This window comes from Primulina tabacum, chromosome 14 (assembly GCF_025594145.1).
Source record: "Primulina tabacum isolate GXHZ01 chromosome 14, ASM2559414v2, whole genome shotgun sequence".
NCBI lineage: Eukaryota > Viridiplantae > Streptophyta > Magnoliopsida > Lamiales > Gesneriaceae > Primulina > Primulina tabacum.
The window spans coordinates 3407418-3430595 of record NC_134563.1 but is presented as its reverse complement, the minus strand read 5'-3'; the positions used below and the strand labels follow the sequence as shown (position 1 = coordinate 3430595).

Here is a 23178-nt window from a genome sequence, read left to right as displayed (position 1 = left end):
TTGAATCTTGGTTGACTACTGTGTTCTTCGTGCTTCAATCTGAACACCCACTTATTCTTCAAAGCTTTCTTTCCTTTCGGCAACTTCACCAGCTCAAATGTCTCATTCTCATGCAATGATTGCATTTCATCTTGTATAGCCTCCATCCAATTATCTTTGTGTTCACTGGCAATAGCTTCCTCAAAGCTCTCTGGTTCTCCCCCGTCAGTTAGCAGGATATATTCATTTGAGGAATATATGGTTGAGGGTCGCACTCTTCTTCCAGAACGTGTGGTCATTGTACCACGGGAACTTTCTACTGGTGGTTCACTGTGAAGATGGATCTCATCATCATCTTCATGATCGTTCTGTAATTCTTCATTTTCAACCAGTTGTGGATTTACCATTGAAGGCCACCATTCCAGATATTGTTCAGATCCAGAATTCTCCTTTTTCGCTGTCTCTAAAATTCATTCTCCTGAAATATGACATCACGACTTCTTCTTATAGGCTTTTTGAGATATGTATTATAAAACTTGTAATCGAGCTGATCCTCGCCATAGCCAATAAATATGCACTTTCTTGTTTTGACATCCAACTTCTATCTTTCATCTTTTGGTATATAAACATAAGCAACGCAACCAAATACCCACAAATGATTATATGAAACTTCTTTGCCTTGCCACACCTGCTCCGGGACATCGTAATTGAGAGGAACACAAGGTGAGCGATTCAATATATATGCAGCAGCAACCACGGCCTCAACCCAAAATTCCTTAGTCAGATTTGCATGTGAAAGCATGCTTCTGACTCTTTCTGCCAAAGTTCTATTCATCCTCTCAGCTAATCCGTTGAGTTTTGGTGTCTTTGGTGGTGTTGTTTGATGTCTGATTCCGTTCCTTTTGCATATCTCATCAAAGATTCCAATGTATTCTCCTCCATTATCCGTTCGAATACATTTGAGTTTAACGGATGTTTGCCGTTCAACCAAGTTTAGAAAATTTTTGAATGTTTCCGCAACTTGGTCCTTGGTTTTGAGTGTCCAGACCCAAATTTTCCGAAAATGATCATCGATAAAAGTTACCCAGTACCTCGCTCTTCCAAGCGACAATAGAATCGGACCACATAGATCTGAGTGCACCAGATCTAGTATTTTATCGGCTCTGCTAGGAGGTGAACTTTTGAATGATATCCTGTTTTTTTTTCCAGCTAAACAGTTTGTTCATTGTTTCATATGAACTTGCTTTATACCGGGCAGAACTTGCTTGCTCACAAGACGTGTAAGATTGTTTTCACTTATGTGACCAAGACGTCGGTGCCAAATCTCTGTTGATTTTTCTTCCCCTGCGTAGTTCACACCTTCAGAATGATTTTCCTGGACTACATACAGCTTTGACATCTTTAATCCTTTTGCCACCACAAGTGATCCTTTTGAAATTTTACATATCCCATTTCGGAAGGTTGTGTAGAAACCTTCTTCATCGAGTCTTTCGACCGATATCAGACTCAGGCGTATATCTGGCACATACCTGACGTTTTTCAGGATCAGTGTAGAGCCATCCACGGTATTCAAGCTCACATCTCCCTTACCCACGATTCTGGATAAGTCGTTATTCCCCATCCTCACCACACCTAAGTCCCCTTGTGTGTAGGATGTAAAGCATTCTCTTCGAGATGTGACGTGGACTGTTGCTCCACTATCGATCACCCAACTAGTTACTTGAGTTGCCAAATTTACAGGACTCCTGCTCTAGGTCGTGAACAATATTGAATTCGTCAATGTCATTTGTTTGCTCATCGTCGGTTAGGGGTGTCAATCGGGTCGGGTGGGTCGGGTTTCGGGTCAACCCGCGAAATTTTTTTTATTTTTTTTTCAACCCGAACCCAACCCGAACCCGAAGCAACCTGAAAACCCCCAACCCGAACACGAACCCGCCTAACATGACTCAACCCGTCTAACCCGAATTTTATTTATTTTTTAAAAAAAATTAATGAAAAAAATTCGAAAAATAAAAAATGATAAAAAAATTTTATTTTAAACACATAATAACAAAATTTCCGATTTAAATTTGAAAGTTTAATTGTAGAACATTAAAGTATATTTACTAAATCAAAAAACAATTGTTACAAAATAAAAATTATACAAAATAAATATTAAATGATGAAAATTTATCATATAAATATACAATAAATTTTGTTCAAAGATACAATATATAAAAATATAGGTAATATTTTCAAAAAAAAAGTTTTCAGGTTAACCCGCGACCCAACCCGAAACCCGTCTAACCTGGCACTAACCCGAACCCACCCAACCCTAACCCGAAAAACACCAACCCAAACCTGATTTTTTTCGTGTTGGGTCGTGTCGGGTTGACGGGTCGTGTTGCATTTTGACACTCCTATCGTCGGTTTCATGTTTGTTTTTCGTTTTCCTACAATATTTTTTAATATGTCCGTTTTCTCCACGGCGATAACACTTTATGTTGGCATATCTCTCAGAGAACTTGCTTCTTCTTGGCTTCTAATTTATGTTTTTCTTGATCTTGCTTCTCCCCTTTGACTCAGTAGCCAAAACATCTGACTGTGAGGTAGAGGATCCTTGAGATCTCCGCCTAATCTCTTCATTCAAGATGTCACTCTTGATGAAGTCCATACTCACAACTCCTCTTGGTGCTGTGTTCGTGAGCGATACTTTCAGAGTCTTCCAAGACTCTAGCAATGAATCTAGCACAATCAGAGGTATCACCTCATCATCAAGTTTTATGCTCATACTTGATAACTGCTCCACGAATCTTTGAATCACGTTCAGATGATCTGCGACTAGAGTTCCTTCTTTGTATCGAACCTGGACAAGCTTGCTCAAATAGAAAAATTTGTTGTTGCCACTTTTTGAGGCATATAGTGTCTCCAACTTCGTCCAAAGCGTACGAGTATGTGTCTCGTTAGAGATGTGATTATACACGTTGTCATCGACAAATTGTCTTATGTATCCACAGACTTCCTCGTACTCGAAGTTCCATTCAACATCTGATTTATCATCTGGTTTATACTCGCTGAACACCGGTAGGTGCATCTTGGTGACGAATAGAAGATCTTTCATATTAATTTTCCAAAGTTGATCATTAGAGCCATTAAGGCTAATCATCTTGCTTGTGCGTACCTCCATCTTTTGTGACTGCTACCAATGAATTAATCGCCAAAGCCTGAACACAAAAGAACAACTTTCCTAATACTATCTAGAAAGTCTTTTCTGATGTGGAAGTTTATAATAAGCTGCAACCACAGAGCATAAAGGACGTCCTATAGTATTTGAGAATCTCTCTCTGATACCAATTGTTGGGATATCAGAGAAATAAACGAGGTAACATCGCAGCGGAATATCATAAATGCATCAACAATGAATAAGATGAACACCAATATTTATAGTGGTTCACCTCAAGATTGAGTTACGTCCACTTTAAAACTCTTAAGGAGATCACTTCTTTATTAATAACAAAGAAGACTAGAGAATTGAGAATACAAAGTATTTCACTCAGAACACTCTGATTTTAACACTCACTTTCTCTCCACTAATCCTATTCATTCCAAGGATAAACACTCCTTAAAAAATCCCACACTAAATCATTTGTCTCACTTCTACACTTATGATTGTAGATGAGAGGAATTTTGTGTTTCGGTGTGATTTTGAAATGAAGAATGGATGGGTATTTATAGGTGAAGTTTAGGGAAGAAAACAAAAATTAAAACATCATTGCTTACATAATCCAAACAACCATTTTTGACTAATCACAAAAAATGTGTTAATTATTTGTCAAAAATGATATGCCTTGAATTCAAATTGTTGGCATGATTTGTTAACAGAAAATTAGGTTATTGTAGCACTTATTTTTCTATAAAAAATTTCCTTGCAGGATGAAGATGAGGAATTTCTTGAATCATTATTCGTGAATTTCTTCCGAGAGAATCAGACCCTTGATGGAGTTTAACTAAGTTTTACATATATTTAGCAAATATTTATTTCATCGAATAGTTGCAAATATCTCATTGCTGGAAACTCTATTGGCTCTATGAGACGGTGCATTAACTTATAGTTGGAATAAAATTTATATGAATGGAGCAAAGGAGTGTCATTTTTCGTTTATACCTGTTGGACTTGAATATTAATTTATGGAGATTATATTTTCGAATACTATTGGGTAGTTTCTTCCAAGGATTTTTCTGGATATTCGGATATGTGTTAATGTATGTATGACTTTGGTATTTATTGAACACCTCGCACTTACCTGCGTTTTCCTACATCTATTGCATCGATATTTCTTGGCTTGTGATATTTAGCGTCATGCCAACTTCTATGGATGATTTGATATGAGTCTGGAGATGGTTTTTCAGCCTTGGATTTTTCTACTCTGATTATTATGCTCAGATTCCGTATGATTTCATTGTCACGCCCTTAGACCAGGGTTAGTCGACACCGGCATTATTCAACAATCACATAATTGTTAAGCAACAAGTCTCGTAGTACAGTACAAGCCAAAACCAGTTTATTTCATAAATTTTCAAAAATTTCATTTTCTTTACAATTGGAAAAAAATAATGCGGAAGTATTTTACAAGGAAGAAAACTTTCGAAACCTATGCACCACTGATCTCGAGAATCACCAGCCCCAGAATTGTTCTGATTCCTCTTCCTCAACCAGTTCTCCGGATTTATTTGGGGATGGAAGAGTAAGGGGTGGGTTATATGGTCGTCACTCAGCAAGTAGGGGGCCGTTCGAGCACAACATAACAAAATGTATAAAAATTTGAAACATATACCATGCAAAACATGACTCATATCATATGCATACCATTGACCAGGCACTGGAATTCCTCTACTTTCTATGATTTACTGATATCAGTTCCTAATTTTTACTCCTCTAAGGGGGCGATGCCATATAGCTATTATATCCCCACCGCGTAAGGGTCATATCATATATTTGGGATTCCCTCCCATATCAAGTAGAATCCTCATAGTGCCAACACATATATCATGTGACAATCGTAACCAGAAAGTGTAAAAGAAGAGTTTGCACTATACCGAATTTTCAAAAACGAAAATGCATATAACCGAAAATAAATCTTTAAAACAAGCTCACTTACCTTATACCTGGAAGAAAAAATGAAGAATTCAAAAATCATAGAAAAATTATGTAACCAACACTACGAAAACGCAGCAGCACATCGCCTGGAAAAGCAGGCGTCTTGAAAAATTCTTTGTGCCTTATTGAACCGTTGGATCAGGCATAAACTTTTACAGTACGTTCAAAAGTATTTCAAATAAATTATGAACAGTGGAGATCGGTTTTAGAAGTCATTTTATTCTGTTTATGGATGAAAAACCGTAGGTATGCTGTTCTCGCATAGAACATGAGCAATGTTCTTGCGAATGCTATAAACATAAAACTAACTGTTGGATTTGGCCGAAAGTTGGATATGATATTTGAAACATATTGAGGCATATTTTGAACAATGAAGATTGGATTCTGATTAACTGAGCTAGAGAAACGAATTTCTGAACTTTGGATAGAATTTTGATGACTCGTGCTGAATTTTTTGGATAAAATTTCGAAAATTGGAGAGAGCTCGAAAATTTCAGTGTAAATTCTGAATGAGAGCTTCTTTTATTTATAGAGAGGTGATTGCTATCGTGATCGTGTATTATCCACGCATTTGAACTTTTGAATCAAATTTTAAATCTAGGATAATTTTCATTATTTATCCATGATACTGGATAATTTCGAAATCTATATATCCATTCCTTGGATATATTTTTGAAATATTCTCCTGTCCAAGCTTGCAAAATTTCAAATTTTGTGTCTAATTTCTAATATTCGGTAGATCTTTTATTTTCCAGTACAATTAAATCTTCTCTCTTAAATCCCAAAAATGTCCTTTAGTAATTTTTACCTTAATGGTAATTTTTCCCAAAAATAAGACTTTTGATTTTTCCTAAAATCTGGTAGACAAACTTTTAAATTTTTCATGCATGCATTTTTTTTATCGTATAGTTTTTTCCCTATCTCTACTATTTCAAAAATCATACATTAAATACTCCAAGATTTCGAATTTTACGGATCATATTATCCTTTTACTTGATCTTTATACAGGTATATTAATATCATCTCAAATCTTAGATCGCTATCTGGTATAATCTTTTTAACTTTGAATTTATATCTCAAAATTTACCTGCTTATATCCAAACAAAATTGTATTTTTTTCTTAGATCATGATCTATTTATTAATCCCAAGTTCAAAATATATACACAATATTATCTTAAATTTTGAGCTCCAAAAATAATGTACACGGTATAATTATCCACATAACTGTAGATAAACTTGCAAATCTTACATCTTAAATAAAATAATGAGATAGATATCCAAGGATTGAATATTCCTAGCATACTTAAATTACAAAAATATTATCACGATTACAAAATCTTTGGTTTTACATTTATGGCTTCGGCATCTTGCATATATCGGCCTGATTATTAGATCGAACCAATGATTGGTATAGCAGGGGGCTTTTAGCCGATAGACGAGTCACTGGCCGCAGTTAGTTGACTAAGGTCCACAAGATTGGACGCGTCTCCTTCCTGCCTTGATACTTAGTGTTTACTCCATCAGATGAACATCGGAGAAAAGTAGCTGTGTTCGTATTGGCTGTCAAGGAGTATTACAATCGTATGCATTGCACAAACATTGATGATTTATGGATTTTATGCATGAGGGATTCGCATTCATGTTTATTTTATGCATGGCAGTTAATTATTTAATTGTACGATTTATATATTTATTAGAAGAAATGCGCGTACGTTGTACGTTAAGCACAAAACATAGAATAAATTTTGCAGATAAAGTGAACACTTAAACAATTTATTGAACACTTGAATTATCCTTCTTCCTCCTCTATTTATAGTCACCAATATTTTCAATATCTTGGATCTTTAATGTATATTTCGCATCATTGCTATTAATTTTTTTTAATTTTTGTTTGGAGAAAATTATATTTTTAGTCATATATGTTAATTTCTTGCGATTTTGGTCTACAATATATGTCATAAAATTTCACCTATTTTTTAAGGTTCTTTTGAAATATATATAAACCAATGACAAATTTGATAATTCATGCTATAAAACTTCCCATGGTCCACTTTTATAATATATATAGATTTTTTTTAAATTTAATAATGTTTATTATTTTGTGTCCCTAACCAAGCAAATGAACTAATTAAGCTAAACTAAATATACACATACACACAATGGTTTTGTTCATGCTACCCGCATGAATAGTGCCCTTATCCAATATGTGTGTGTAATTTTGTAAAAAAAAATTAATGTTATATGCACCATGTTTTCATTACTGAATGATATCACGATGACCTTTCTTGAATTTTAGGAGTAAAAATTATTAAAAGCTATTGCTTCACTATGGAATTTAAATCTGGGTTGACGTTTTGAGTTTGGTAAGTAATAAGGATAAGGATGTCATTAATTATTATTTTCTATTATTAGAAATAATTTTTGGAAAATATATTTATATTTTTTTCCAACAATTATATATATACTAGATTTAAATTTTTAATGAAAAAGCTTCATTCTCATTCATTGTGTCAAGTTTTAAAATGATGGATATACAACTTGGTTTGTTACAATATTTGAGCATCGAACATGTGACCTCTTCTCTAACTTGGTAGTCGGGACCTTTGTGCCAAATAAACTATAAGTTATACCAAACAATAGAAATTTTATCATTGTTATCCGCTTAATCTTTCCTTCCACATTTGACATGATTTCACATTAAATATTAGCTTGATAATTTACCCAGAAATAAAAAAGGATATGCTACTTTTTTGTTTATGTAATTTGCACTATTTTCACTTTTGGTTATGTTAATGATGAGTATTTTTAGCTCTATAACTTGCAGGTTTTTTAAATTTTTGGTCATGTTGAAGTGAATATTCAATTTTAGTCTTGTAATTTGTATGTTTTTTTTTCCATTTTTGGTAATATATCTTCTATGTTGTTTGCATTTTTTTGTCATTTTTTGACTGACATGACTATGGACTCCAGTAAAAAAATGAGGTAAAAAAGCATATAAGTTACAAGACTAAAAAATCCATCGTAATTGGATCAAAAATGAAAAATAAATGCAAGCTAGTTATATGACAAAAAATACAAATTCATTTTTAACATGAATAAAATAAATAAATAAATAAATGGATAGGAAAAATATGGAAGGATGACATTGTTACATCCATGCAGATCAATATATAACATAATTTAATAATAATATTGATAGGATCGATTGGAAGATAAATATTGAGCTACAATAGCTCGTTCTTGAAGTGTTCAAAACTCATCTGAATAGTGAGAAATTAAATTGAGTTCGGTTCAAAATTGATCGAAAGAAACTCAAAATAATATCTCCAAAAATCAATTAAATATTTAAAAGAAATACAAGTTAATGTTTAATAACGGTTTGTTGAAACTATTTTATCAAACACTTTGTATACAATATTTTGGTATTTGAAAGACACATAAAATACTTCAATTATGAAACTAAAACAGTAACAAAAGTGAATAACTGCGATAAATAAAGATGAACAAATTTGTTTATGGATGTTTGGGGATTAACAACTCATACTTCATCCCTTTTTTCCTTTGGAATATATCATTAGAAGACTTTGATTTATACAATATCTTGTACAAACCTATTTCGCCTTAGGACTTATCTCTTGCTTAATCGAAACTCCTAGCTAGCACACTCTCGAATGTAGGTCGCAACCTCACAATCCGCATAATATTTAACGTCTCTTATGCTAAGACTACAAACATAATAATTAATATCTTTGTGTTAAGACTATCACTCAACTAAACTTTGAAATTCATTTTTATTGTATATGTGATGGATAATGTGTGTGAGGAAATTAATCCATTATAGTGTATATAATCTCAAATACATCATCAAACACAAGGGGAAAAAGTCTTACTAAGCCAATATATTTATCTAGACTCTCCTTCTTGGACTTGCTTTCATTTCAGCTGGTTTTTCTTCATATAGGCTTCCCATAATTTGAAACTCCGTGAAAGCTTGTTGTTTGATATTCAAAGTATTGCATTTATGGCCTTGAAGAATGATATGAATGTTTGAAACAATAATATGACCATTTTGAAAAGTTTGTTACTGTTTCTCACATTGAAACGATAATATTTGACTTTCTAGTTTACTTTTTGAGTTTGGGATTTTTTGACGGATGGAATTTTGGAATAGCCGGTCGGATTTTAGCACTTAAGTTGAGCGACCCCAAGTTGAGCGGTCTGAAGTTGAGCCTCGCTACACAAAGTCGAGTTGTTCATTTTTTTTAACCCTTGATCCGTCGATTTACGGGCAAAGTAATAAACATTAAAATTGTATTCTTTCTTTTAGCTTTCCATAGAACCAAGAATCACTCAATTTTGATTTCATATGTGAGAGATCTGCTGGAAATACTGGCACTGCTCATATATAGTCGGGAGCTGTGTTCATGTTGCACAACCAACAAATTCATTACTATTTATTAGCTTCTTAATCTTCAATTCAGACTTCAAATTTGGAAGAAGATTTGTAGATAATTTTCTTACCTTTCTAACGCATGTTGAATCGTTCAATACAATAATCGAGTTGAAAGATTTGATCAAAATATCACAATTGCACAAGTCTAACTGTATGTTGTATCTGTGACATCCATCTGGATCTTGCAGTGTTCGGTTAGCATGGATAACATCTGAACTAATCAAACCGGCCCCATATATGAATTTTAGAGAATCGAATTGGCTTTCCAACCGTTTTGGCGGATTGTCATTTGGATAACTGGTTTGTTAGACATGATCAATACAAACTGCAGCTCGTAAGATTTCCAGCTTGATTTTATTTGAGTTTCAACTTGTCCAATATCTCAACTTGGTATTTAACAACTACACACTTAAGTAAATATGTTAAAAATACTATTACAAATTTTGATATCGTTAAAATCAAGATTGCTAGCATTTACTCAACTCAACAAATATACTTGTATTATATAGGAAACATAATTTAATAATAATATACTTGTATTTTATAGGGACATACAATACGGAAAATTTTATTTGCGACAATCATAAAAATTTACTATCTTCGTATCTGTTTATTTTATGCTCTGAAGGTCTAACGACGCTGATTCGCCATGCTGTGAGGAATGGATCAGTACATGGGGTTCAAATATGTGGAGATGCCCCTATTATCTCTCATATGTTGTTCGCAGATGACAGTATTCTATTCTGTAAGGCTACAACTGATGAATGTCATGTGGTGAAAAGTTTACTATATGATTATGAGAAGGCGGCAAGATTACTTCGCTTGGGTTTAGTCCTAGTCATCATGATTCCGCATTATTTGTCAGGTGTACTCGTGCAGGTCGTATACTTCTGTCTTTATATGTTGATGACATGATAATCACCAGTGATGATATTGATGGTATTGAGGCTATGAAGTCTGAGTTAGCTCGCTGCTTTGTTATGAAGGACTTAGGTTTGCTACGTTACTTTCTAGGAATTGAGGTTGCCTATTCTCCAAAAGGTTATCTTTTATCCCAATCAAAGTACATAGCAGATCTGTTTGAGCGTGCACGTCTAACTGATAACAGGATAGTTGATACTCCTCTTGAGACCAATGCTCGGTACTCTCTGTCAGATGGACCTCCTTTGCCAGATCCTACCTTATACCGTACTTTTGTTGGCAGCTTGGTTTATATCAATTGTGACTCATCCAGATATTGCACATGTTGTTCATGTAGTAAATCAGTTTGTCACTACACCAACTACAGTTCATTGAGCTACTGTTCTTCGCATTCTCAGGTATCTTCGGGGCATTCATTTTCAGAGTCTTTTGTTTTCTTCTACTTCCTCCTTAGAGCTGCGTGCATACTCCGATGATGATTGGGCTGGCGATCCCACGGATCGTAAGTCAACCAATGGCTTCTGTATTTTTCTTGGAGATTCTCTTATCTCTTGGAAAAAAAAGAAACAAGTTGTTATCTCTAGATCTTCTACCGAAGCCGAGTATCGTGCTATGGCTTCAATCACTTGCAAGATTGTTTGGTTACGTTGGTTGCTTGCAGATTTCGGTATCCTTCTTCGTCATCCTACTCCGTTATATTGTGATAATCTGATTGCAATTCAGATTGCGCGGTTTTTCATGAGAGGACAAAGCACATTGAGATCGATTATCACGTCACTCATAATCATCTCCAGCTTGGCAAACCATCACGTTACCTTTCGTTCCTTCTTCTCTGCAGATAGCTGATATGTTTACCAAGGCACATTCCGCTTCGCGCTTCCGTTTTTTGTCTGACAAACTCTCAATGCTTTTAGCTGTAGCATCGTGAGTTTGAGGGGGGTGTTAGATTATACTATTGTTATCTCTCAAGGATAGATTAGTCATTTTAATCTTTTTGTGTTTACCCTAGCTATATAAACATATTTCTTTGTATTCCTTATTCGGTTTTACAATACTGCCACTTGAGATCTTCGCTCACTCTCTATTTCTTCAGGCATAACCCAAGGTTCACTTGGCGTAGCGTCTGAAGTTCCCAAATATTGCTAAACAAAGGAGTTCGATGGAAGATTGGTGATGGCCGTTCAATACAAGTATAGAAGGACCCTTGGATACGGAGTTCTAAAAACTTTCTAATTCGATCACTGCCAGGGGAGGGATTTCAGGACTTGCGGGTTAATGAGTTGATGATTCCCGGTTGTGCACTTTGGGATAATGAGCTACTTGAAGAAATGTTCTGTGAGCAGGATGTTGGTGCCATCAAAAGCATACCATTAATTGAAAGCTCGGGTCCTGATTCTCGTATTTGGCACTTTACTAAGAACGGGTTGTATTCGGTAAAATCTAGATACCGTGTGGCGATGGATTGTGAAGAGGGTGGGCGGTGCCCAATAAGGGGTAACTGGCAATGTCTATGGAATCTTCGGGTGCCTCCAAAAATCAGGAGTTTTTTATGGAGATTGGGACGTGATTGCTTGCCTACAAGATATAACCTTGGAAGAATGGGTGTCCTCGTCTCTCAGAATTGCGTCCTTTGTGGATCGGGAATTGAAAATACTTGGCATTCTTTAGTGAGCTGCCCTTTTGTTGAAAATTGTTGGCATAAAGCTGGCTTACATGGAGTGGTTTATTCCACTGCTTCAGAATCTGAATCTGTGGAGGAACGGCTTTTTAAAATGTTGGATAAGCTACAAGAACCGATCATTAATACGTTTGCTATGGTTACATGGGCCATTTGGAAGCAAATGAGCAATAAGTTGTGGAATTCTTGCAACCTTCCTGCCTCGGATACAGTGTATACAGCCACGAATGATCTATGTGAGTGGATAGCAGTGAAGTCTCGAAGGAAACCTGATGATGGGAAATCTCCTAACATAACTGAATGTGTGTTGTGGCATCCACCTCCTGAATCGTTTGTCAAATGCAATATTGATGCGGCTTTTCCGAATGGTGCAGATGTTACGGGCTTGTGTATGGTCTTGCGGGATGACTCTGGTGGTTTATTGGGTGTCGGTCATATGTTTACTATGGGAAATTGCATGTAAAAGAAGGGGAGGCTATGGGGTTGTTGGAAGCTATTAGTTGGGTGCGCACTATGGGTTATCAGAAGGTGGTATTTGAATTAGACTCGAAAAGCGTGGTTGACGCAGTTGGACGTACAAGAGAAGACTTGTCTGAATTTGCTTTTATTATTGCTCGTTGTAAGCTGCTTATGATGGACAAGCCTGATCACACAGTGTGGTTTGTGTGACGAATAGCGAATGAATTATCTCATACTTTAGCTAAGAATGCAATGTATTATGCTAATCCTTGTCTTTGTGATGAGGCACCAAACTTTGTGGATGTCATTCGCACCCCGATATGTACTCGATTTGATCATATTTCTATAATAGATTGAGTATGTTTCTCTCAAAAAAAATCCAATAAATTTCTAAATTTTGTATGATTTATCTTGAATAGATTAAAAGCTTTGAGTCCAGGTTGGAATATTGTTTGGTTACAAAAATTGTTTTAAAAAAACACTTAGCCAAGTGTCTTTTTAATAAGTTATAATATTTTAGTTTTATGTTTATGCTTTTATTAAAAATAAAAACAAAAAACTCTTTTCAATTTTTTTTTAAATACATCTTCTATAACCATTCTTGGTTAATAAGTATTTCCTTTAGGGTAACAAAAGAGTTAATTGAAAATCCAATTTAATCCTCGAGATTTAAAAAAAAAAAACTATAAAGCTAAGTGTTTTAACATAATGTATGAGTAATGATAAAAGCATGCATGAAACCACAAATTCTTAGGAGTAGCCAACAGAGTAGGAGTAGGACGGTAGAATGAAATCCATGGGGGATCTACCCGTCGGAAATTATTTCTTTGTATTCACATTACTGTTCTGGACTGCCGAAAAATTAGACAGTGTCCTTAGTTGACAACACAAAAGTTTAAAGGAAGGGAAATTATTGATGCCCCTTTGTTTCTTTTGTCTTTTTTCTGTTTGAACACACGATAGGCTTTAGTAGTTCCACTCATGCATTTGTAGATTACATTTTTAACTTTTTAACTCCAATTCATACTATATTTCTGCGACAATAACTTCTAGAAGTTCAACTAAAATGTATTTCTTTATTTCAATAAAATCATCATTTGATTTGTTTCAATTATTTAAAATATTGATTTCACTTTAATTTTTTTTAGTGCTGATCAATGATCAGAACCATCAAATATTTGCTCTTATATCCCTCAGGTTGCATTTAGGTGTATATATTCCAGTTTAATAAAGAATTTTAAATTGAATAATTTAAAGATAAACGGATTAACAATGATATGTTTTGATGGGAATTTCAATTTGCAAGTGATCAAATATAAGCCTGAAAAAGGTGCAGAAACTCTTCTCGAATCTTGTTGTCAGGATCGAGCACCGTCATGTTGTCTAACGTGGGTGGACATAAAGAGCTACACAAACATTCAGCTTGTGAGTCAGACTTATTACATTATAAACGGGTAGTACTCGTCCTATATATGATGCACACACAAGAATTATTGTCACTTCGAGTAGAGATAGTTTTCTAAATAACGGTCGAGACGGTCACATAGATGATGTCTAGGTGGTAGGTATTCCTTGACCGCTCTGTCTTTGGCTAAGGTGGTGTCTACAGACGGTCCGAGGCAATCCGGTGGACGAGCAGGCGGTGGAGAGAGTCAATTATTTTAAAATTCTGGTCAAATGTCAAAGTCAAGTAATTTTAAAAACCAGTCAAAAAGTCAATCAGTTTTAAAAACCCTAAATATAATAAAAACAACTTTCATTGTCTTCTGTATTTACTTCTAGTTTCAAGTGTCCTCTACCATCGGTCATCACCCGCTTCCGACTGTTGCCATCCGCCACCACCTTAATTATCTAGTTAATTTGCATTTATATATCTATTTGCGTTTTGTCTATATTTATTTGCACTTGGTCTAGATTGTATTATATTGCATGAAACTAAACTTTTTTATGTATAAAAATTATATAATTACACGCATTACATGACATGAAAAGTGATGATTATTTGTAATTATATTATATGATTATATAACTATAAAAAATTACTAAAAAAAATCAACCGTCTAAACATCGCATCGGCGGTGCTACAGCGACCGAAACGATAGACAGTCACTGACCACTCCGCTACGGCGACCGCCTCCCTCCGTTTAGAACATTGAGTTGAGGTAAAGATTACTTATAATAAAACTAAAAATTGATCACCTTAATTTTAATTGGCTTTTATTTGTCTAACTAGTCAGAAGTTAGTGTTTCAATAACTTGACTTTTTTCGTACTTTATTTCTTTTTTACAGAGATATCAATATGATATTATACACGTATCATTCGCTTCTTGATGGTATGCAACCCTGATTCATAAACCATGTTGGTTGTGCTGTATCGATTTGGCACATTCCTTTTTACTAATGAGATGTTATTATATGTAATATTTTTACAAAATAATACGTGGAAGAATGACCATTAATAGCTCTTTTCATAACGTGAAACACACGTTTTACTTGGTCTGAAATGACTGATCCTTCGATAAGAACATTGTTTTGACCTGCGGTCCACACAAAAAAGAAACATATGACTTGGCTGGCGGACATGGTATCCAAACACAACACTAAATAACCTCATTTTCCACGTTATAATGACCAAATTAATCGTAATTATCTCTTTGATATATAACGACGAGATAAGGCACATCAAAAGATTGAATCGCACTCGTCGTGACATATTCACACACACACACACACACACACACACACACACACGTAATCTACATGCAATGCATCACATATATACTCGAAGTTTACACATCTAACAGTTGACACTATATTTTGTCGATTTGTGTATTTTTAAGGATGATCCGAACCCTGGTTTTAAGGGCGAGGTTCTGATAGGCTCGGGTCGGACAAGGCCCATATTCGGACGGTATCACAATTGTTTCAATTCCAATCAAAGTTAAGCTAAATCCATAAGTTTGTGTTTGGATAGAGAGATTTTGATTAAAATGACTATTTTCAAATGAGTAAGTTTGGAAAGTTGATTTGAAGTTGAAACAAATAAATATGATTGGGCAACACTAGGGATTTCAAATCATTTATTCTAACTTGAGCCAAATGAATACATTGAATTTGAGATGTGGAATTTTGAAAAATCCAAGATACTAGTGAGAGATTTGAAAAATTACATGACTAAAATACAAAACATTTCAAATTATATGACTAAAATTGCAATATTTTCCTACGAAACACCAACAAAATTAACAATATTTTAAAAATCAAAGGCATAGAAATATTTTAAATTTATTTATTTACATAAATCTTTACAATTTTAAAAATATTTTTTTAAATTGCAAGCAACCACATGATCTAGCGTATATCTATTAATATTCATTAAGAATCTCTATATAAAGACAAAATGATGTCATGATTTATTTTTATTTTTGAGTATGTCTCTTATGAGACGGTCTCACGAATCTTTACCTGTGAGACGGGTCAAATCTACCAATATTCACAATAAAAAGTAATACTCGTACCATAAAAAGTAATACTTTTTCACGGATCACCCAAATAAGAGATATTTCTCACAAAATACGACATGTGACACTGTCCCACACAAGTTTTTGATTTTTTTTATTATCATTTTTGCTTTATAATTTCAAAATTACATTTTAATATCTCAATAATTTCTACTATTATGGTATGATCTTATTTAAATATAATCAATTTAAATTGCAATATGTAATCATTTTCAATCGTAGTATGCTTTTTCATTAATTTTTATAATCAACTTTTATTTAAATATAAATCAAATTAATTATAAAAAAATTGTATAAAAGTATTTTGTATAAAAAAAAGTGGGAACACACACACACAGATATATATATATATATATATATATATATATATATATATATATATATATATCCCGTTTTGTAGAAAATTCCACGCGTATATGACACAAACATTGTCTTTTTTACGTGGAAATAAATTAAATAAGCAATCCACTTACTGTTGCTGAGCCATGACCTGCCGTCCAATGGCCCTCACATTTACTGTTGCCTTATTGACCCGAAGGAGTGAGGGCCAGTTAGGAACGAGTCACTCTTAGCCAGTAAATTTATATCTTTCTTTCTTTTTTGTTTTTTTTTTTTAAAATTTCATACATCATAATTTTAATCCAAATTTTATTTTTCTGTTTTTAGTATCGAACGTCAGTCGATTTATTTTTCTGTTCTATTTTAATAATGTAACTCTGATTATCTCGTATCCTACAATAGTCATATTTCAATTAATATCTAAACAGACGTGTACCCTAATAATCTTCCTTCCGATAATTATGTCAGCTTGTGTAACTCATGAAAACAAAATATATGACATCTGAGTGTTCCGGTTTCACCAAGGTGATAATAATCCCGCAATTCTAATTTTTCAAACTTTCAAGAGCCATATTTAACCGTGCTCTGTGATAAGAAAAATTATCGTTTTCACCAAATGATTATACCAATTTGCAATTCATAAAATTCGATAATGTGACATGAAATGTTTGTTTTTTTACTATAAGTTATAATGTAATGGTAACATTACAACTCAAATATTTTAAATTACCGTTAAAGACAACCATAACTTGTGTTCTAAAAACCACGCTTAAACTTGAAGCTCGATAAAAACGCTCCGCTTCGGAGAAAAGCGGAAAAAAACGGTTAAACTGTAGTTTGACCGAATTAAGCATATTAAGGTGTTTAATTAAGTGTGAATTAATTGCATCTATTTATTTTTAAATTTTTTATTTTGAAGGTATGTCTTTTTATTTTAAAATAATAAATTATGTTTATAATTTAGATGTTTATTTTTTAATTTTAATTATGATTAAGCATGTCTGATAATGATTTGACAAATATTTAGTATTTTTTAATGTGGTCTAGTTGCAAAAACAAATAAAAATTGAAATTTTGATATTTTTGTGCTTTTATAGATATGAGAATTAATGCATCAGACTTAATTTATCATATTTATGTATTATTTTATCTATTTATTGATTTGAGATAATTACAATTACACTAAAAATAAAGAACGTTTTTTCACGCTTAAGCTTGTGCTAATCTCTCTTAAACTTGAAAAACTTGGAGCTCGACATTCGCGCTTCGGGGCGCTTCACGCTTTTTAGAACCTTCATCGTAACTACCCTAAAGAAAAATATCCTATGTTATATTATTATTTTTAGTTAAAATTTGACCTCATGACCATAAAATTTTTAGATTAAAATAATTGATACAAAATTCCAAAAGCAAGAGCTGATCCCCTTTCTCCTATTGTGACACTTCATTATTACTTTTGAGGACCAAACATGTGCCAGAAGCGGGAGCAGGAGAAGAAGTGGGCAAGCTTTCTTTCTACGTCTATTTTAACTTTCTGTTTCCGAAATTCAATTATCTATCAAGTAGCAATTCGAAGTGGGCAAGCTTTCCTTTTACGTCTATTCTATGTTTCTGTTTCTGTTTCTGTTTCTGTTTCTGTAATTCAATTATTTTATCAAGTATAGCAATATTTTGTTTAGTCAGTCACATGACTTGTCATTTTCATTGATGATTGATTTAAACTGTATTAAAATAATCGAACTTGCCAAGGATTCATCGGTGGGTAAGGATTAGAGGCTTCAAAATCATACTGGTTGAACTGTAGTTAGATTATATTAGAAATTTCCACAAAAAATATTTACTTGTAATAACGATTTTCGCAATTTATGCGATGCCGACGGGAAAAAAATGTCTGATATTTTGAACCAATGACTAAATCTGGGAAAATTTTATTTAAAAGAAACGAGAGGAGTCTAAAATAGATGAAATGAGTCATTCTCTATCTCTTGCATATGTCGATTTCCAGCATAATTTATCTTTTTGAAGTGGAAATAAAGTCTCACTTTCTGTGCGCCGTGTGACAACAAAATGGACTGCAACTTGGCTTGATAAACTGAATCCCACACCTCTCTTTTTGTCAAATCTTGGGCCAATAACAGGCCGTTGGATTGATCGGGCCCACCAATGACCGTCCAACAGATGTTCTGTCACTGGATATTCTTTTTCATTTTTATTTGTCTAGATAACCCCGTCACCGTAGACTAGAAAACTTATTGCATGACAGGGTGATTATATAGCAAAAACTTGTGTGAGACGGTCTCATGGGTCGTATTTTGTGAGACGGATCCCTTATCTGGATCATCTATGAAAAAGTATTATTTTTTATGTTAAGAGTATTACTTTTTAATGTGAATATCGTAGAGTTGATCCGTCTCACAGATAAAAATTCGTGAGATCATCTCACAAGAGACATACTCAAGTTATAGTTAGTTGTAATAGTACAACTGTAAATTTTTAAATTGTACAGCAAAACAAACATCACGTCTCGATTGTTTTAACAAGCAGAGATAATTATTGCACCCCAATAATCTCTCCCTCAATATTTATATTTCTTGCAATTAATGATAATCGAATTCATGTGTTGGCTCTTATATCAATTATAGAACCGAACGTTTAACGTTTTATCAAAATTTATAATTGGTGATAACGATGAAACTTTAATCTTTTAATTCATACAGCAACACAAACATCACGTCTCGATTACTCTATCAAATAGAGACAATTATTATACCAAACAGTGTATGTCTCTAAGTTTGGCTCGAGGAGTTTACTGTAAAAAAAAAAATAGAAAAATCATGATGCAGGTTAGTATACATAAAGTTTTGATCATCCAATAATCCAAATTGTTGTTAATGCAATAAACTCGTCCTTTTTTTTTCCTTTTTTTTTTTATTTTAGTCCTACATTTCGTTGATACTCAATATAAAAATAAAAAAGTATAATTTTAGTCCTGTAAATTGGTCTATTTTTTTCCTATAACTTATCAATGTTTGATTTTCATAAACTAACTTGATTTGTTTTTTGGTCTTTTTTCATCGAAATCGCTAAATTTATTGAATATTATTTGGAACTTATACACTTTTGCATGATCCAAATAGTAAGCACCCTCTAGCTGAATTTGAACATATTGATAGTTTAATTATTTGACTATATACGATATGACCAAAATTTGCTCAACAACTTCATTCTTGACTTGGTATCTTGATTTAATAACACGAACACTAGATTTTTTAGAATCTTAGTTCATTTAAATAATTGTCTCGCACTTAAATATATATGGCCTGCGCTACCCGACACACACAAAAACCAAGGACCAGCTGATTCACCTGGCCGCCTGTTCTAGCTTAAACATCCGAGGATTGGGATTAATTCAACAATGTTTATCGATTTAGAATTCTTAAAATAAATTATTTCTAGTATAATATATATTAAGGTGTGAGATATTCCCAAAAGCGATCGAAATTAAACAAAATTAAGTCGGAATAAGCATGAAAAGTCAAAAGAGTACGAAATATAATTAAATACAGTATAATTCGTGCCTGTAATTTAAAAACATCGATTAAAATTGTGCTCTTTCGATTTTTTTTTCCCTTCAATAGGCAGCGAATGCAACTTGGCCCTATGAGAAAGTGCAACAATATAGTATGTACAAATGTTAGAACCGAGTAATCCTACATTAAATGTAATACTTAATTAATACTACTTCGCCTTGAAATTTCGTCACGTTTCACATTTTTTAAATTTAACTCACAATATTTTTCTTACATTTTTGTTGTAGAGATTTAATTTTTGAGTATGTCGCTTGTGAGAGGGTCTCATGAATCTTTATCTGTGAGACGGGTCAACCCTACCGGTATTCACAATAAAAAATAATACTCTTAGCATAAAAAGTAATACTTTTTCATGGATGACCCAAATAGGAGATCCGTCTTACAAAATATGACTCGTGAGACCGTCTCACGCAAGTTTTTGCCTAAATTTTTTGGTGGTTATGTTGCCTGATATTTAATTTCTTTCCTATAAATCCAAATAACACATGCTACAATTAGCAAAGTAAAAAATTTTATTTGTATTTTTGACAGAGAATTTGTTGGTGTCCCGCCAATAATCGATGCCCCAAGTCATTATATACCGCTATATATATCCACCACCAAACACTCTTTCAAATCCCCCCAAACTCTTGCGCATCCCCTCTCACTTAAAATACTTAAAATGTGCAAACAAGCAACACCAAATAATCCTCCCACAATGAAAGCCAATTCATCGAATGATCAACAAGCAAACAATGATGTGGATCTTCCCCATAGCTCGACCAAAACCCAAGAAACCGACATGTTCACTTGCTTGATCCCTAAAACCCCAACAATCCACCAACCACCAACAATCCAACCTCAAAAACCCAACAATATTCATCTCTCGCTTGTTGTTCAAGAATCCCTCTCCATAGCCAAAATAGCCTTACCGATGATCTTAACCGGGCTACTTCTCTACTCCCGGTCGATGATTTCGATGCTCTTCCTAGGACGGTTGGGGGACTTGGCCTTAGCAGGTGGTTCGTTGGCAGTCGGATTCGCTAACATCACCGGTTACTCAATCCTCTCCGGTTTAGCTATGGGAATGGAGCCCATATGCGGACAAGCCTTTGGAGCTAAGAAATACAAGATTCTTGGTCTTTCTTTGCAAAGAACTCTACTTTTACTATTTTTCGCTTCATTTCCGATATCTATTATGTGGTTAAACATGAAAAAGATTCTCCTTTTATGTGGACAAGATGAAGCAATTGCTACGCGAGCTCAAGAATATTTGTTCTATTCTTTACCTGATCTGTTCGCTCAAGCTTTGTTGCATCCGCTAAGAATCTACCTGAGAACTCAGTCAATAACCATGCCTCTAACATTCTGCGCTGCGATTTCGGTTCTTTTGCATGTACCTATCAACTATCTCCTAGTTTCGAAGCTTAGTTTAGGCTTAAAGGGAGTTGCATTAAGTGGGGTTTGGACTAATATAAACCTCGTTCTGTTATTATTGGTCTATATACTGTTTTCTGGAGTGTACAAAAGAACATGGGGAGGATTATCTATTGAATGCTTTAGGGGCTGGAAACCTCTTCTTAATCTAGCCATTCCAAGCTGCATTTCGGTCTGTCTCGAATGGTGGTGGTACGAAATAATGATCTTGCTATGTGGGCTGTTGCTCAATCCGAAAGCAACGGTTGCATCAATGGGAATACTGATTCAAACCACTGCATTAATCTATATATTCCCATCCTCACTCAGCTTCAGCGTGTCAACAAGAGTAGGTAATGAGATAGGAGCACGCAGGCCCGAAAAGGCAAAATTAGCTGCGGTTGTGGGGCTCTCCGGCAGCTTCATACTGGGATTCTCCGCCCTGTTCTTTGTAGTATCGATACGGAACATCTGGGCCAGAATGTTCACTCAGGATAAAGAGATAATCGCTTTGACATCTCTCGTTTTACCGATAATTGGACTCTGCGAGCTGGGGAACTGCCCGCAGACGACGGGCTGCGGGGTGTTGAGGGGCACGGCTCGACCTAAAGTCGGAGCAAACATCAACTTGGGATGCTTTTATCTGGTCGGAATGCCGGTGGCTGTGGGGTTAGCTTTCTACTGTAAACTGGATTTCGAGGGCCTCTGGTTCGGCCTTTTGGCGGCGCAAGCTTCATGTATGGTCACAATGATGATCGTGTTGCTCCGAACGGATTGGGAAATGGAGGCCCGAAGAGCACAAGAATTGACTGGAGACTACGCAGTTGTTGATCAAAACCAAGAGGTTAATGAAAACGATCAATCAAATATATTAGCAGAAAACAAGGGGAAGGGGGAGAGCTTGTGTTAATTAATCAATCTTGAGATTAGGGGTATTTTTTTATTTAGCGCATTATTATTATCATATTGTATTTATTTTTTTTAAAAAAAAACATTTTATTTTATTATATTTTTTCTGTTGAAATATTGTAAAGTTTGAGTCGGTGGAAAAATCAACTTCCCACACACATGCATGCTTTCTTTGTAGGAATATTCAAATGTTTGGCAATATGATCACAACATTTTGGAATATGACAAAGGAAAATAATATATTATTAGCCTTTGTGCATTCATTGCCTATATGTTCAACCAATTTTTTAATAAATATTATTGTTTTCTTGTCAAAAAAAATTTGAAATTAAAATTAAAAAAGGAATTTGAAATTTTCTGATTTTAAAGTTTTTTTTAGAGTTTTTTTTACATAAATTTAATTTTTTATGAAAAAAGAAAAGAGATAAGGGGGCTAAAAAGAAGTTATTTTGAGAATTCTAAAAATTACACCAATACATTAATTTATCTCTATTATGACATAAATTATAGATTATATTTACATAATTTATTAAACGTGAGGTGTTTTGTTTTCATAAAACTTTATTTTAAAATTATACTCATCTTGCTATAAAATCTCATGTGCTCTATATCAATTAATATAAAACAAAAATAACAAAATTTTATTAATTGGTGACATATTTAAATATATAAGTGTTTGCAATGAAGATTTGGATTTGAGGAAGTATCTAATAAGATGATTTGAGATAACTTCATGTTAAAATAAATTCGAAATTCACTACAATGATTAAAAAAATAACTGTTTGAGATTTGAAA

General features: G+C 33.9%; 1 protein-coding gene across 1 annotated transcript; it reads left to right on the top strand.

Moving 5' to 3' along the window:
• The first annotated feature begins 20712 nt into the window (after positions 1 to 20712).
• LOC142524790 (protein DETOXIFICATION 49-like) lies at positions 20713 to 22550 on the top strand. Its single transcript, XM_075628885.1, has one exon. The coding sequence runs from the start codon at positions 20741 to 20743 to the stop codon at positions 22382 to 22384; it is 1644 nt and encodes a 547-aa protein (XP_075485000.1). The 5' UTR covers positions 20713 to 20740; the 3' UTR covers positions 22385 to 22550.
• Positions 22551 to 23178: the final 628 nt, after the last annotated feature.

Excerpts from the sequence above, each read along its gene's own strand:
- LOC142524790 (XM_075628885.1), top strand. The coding sequence starts at position 20,741 with ATGTGCAAACAAGCAACACCAAATAATCCTCCCACAATGAAAGCCAAT.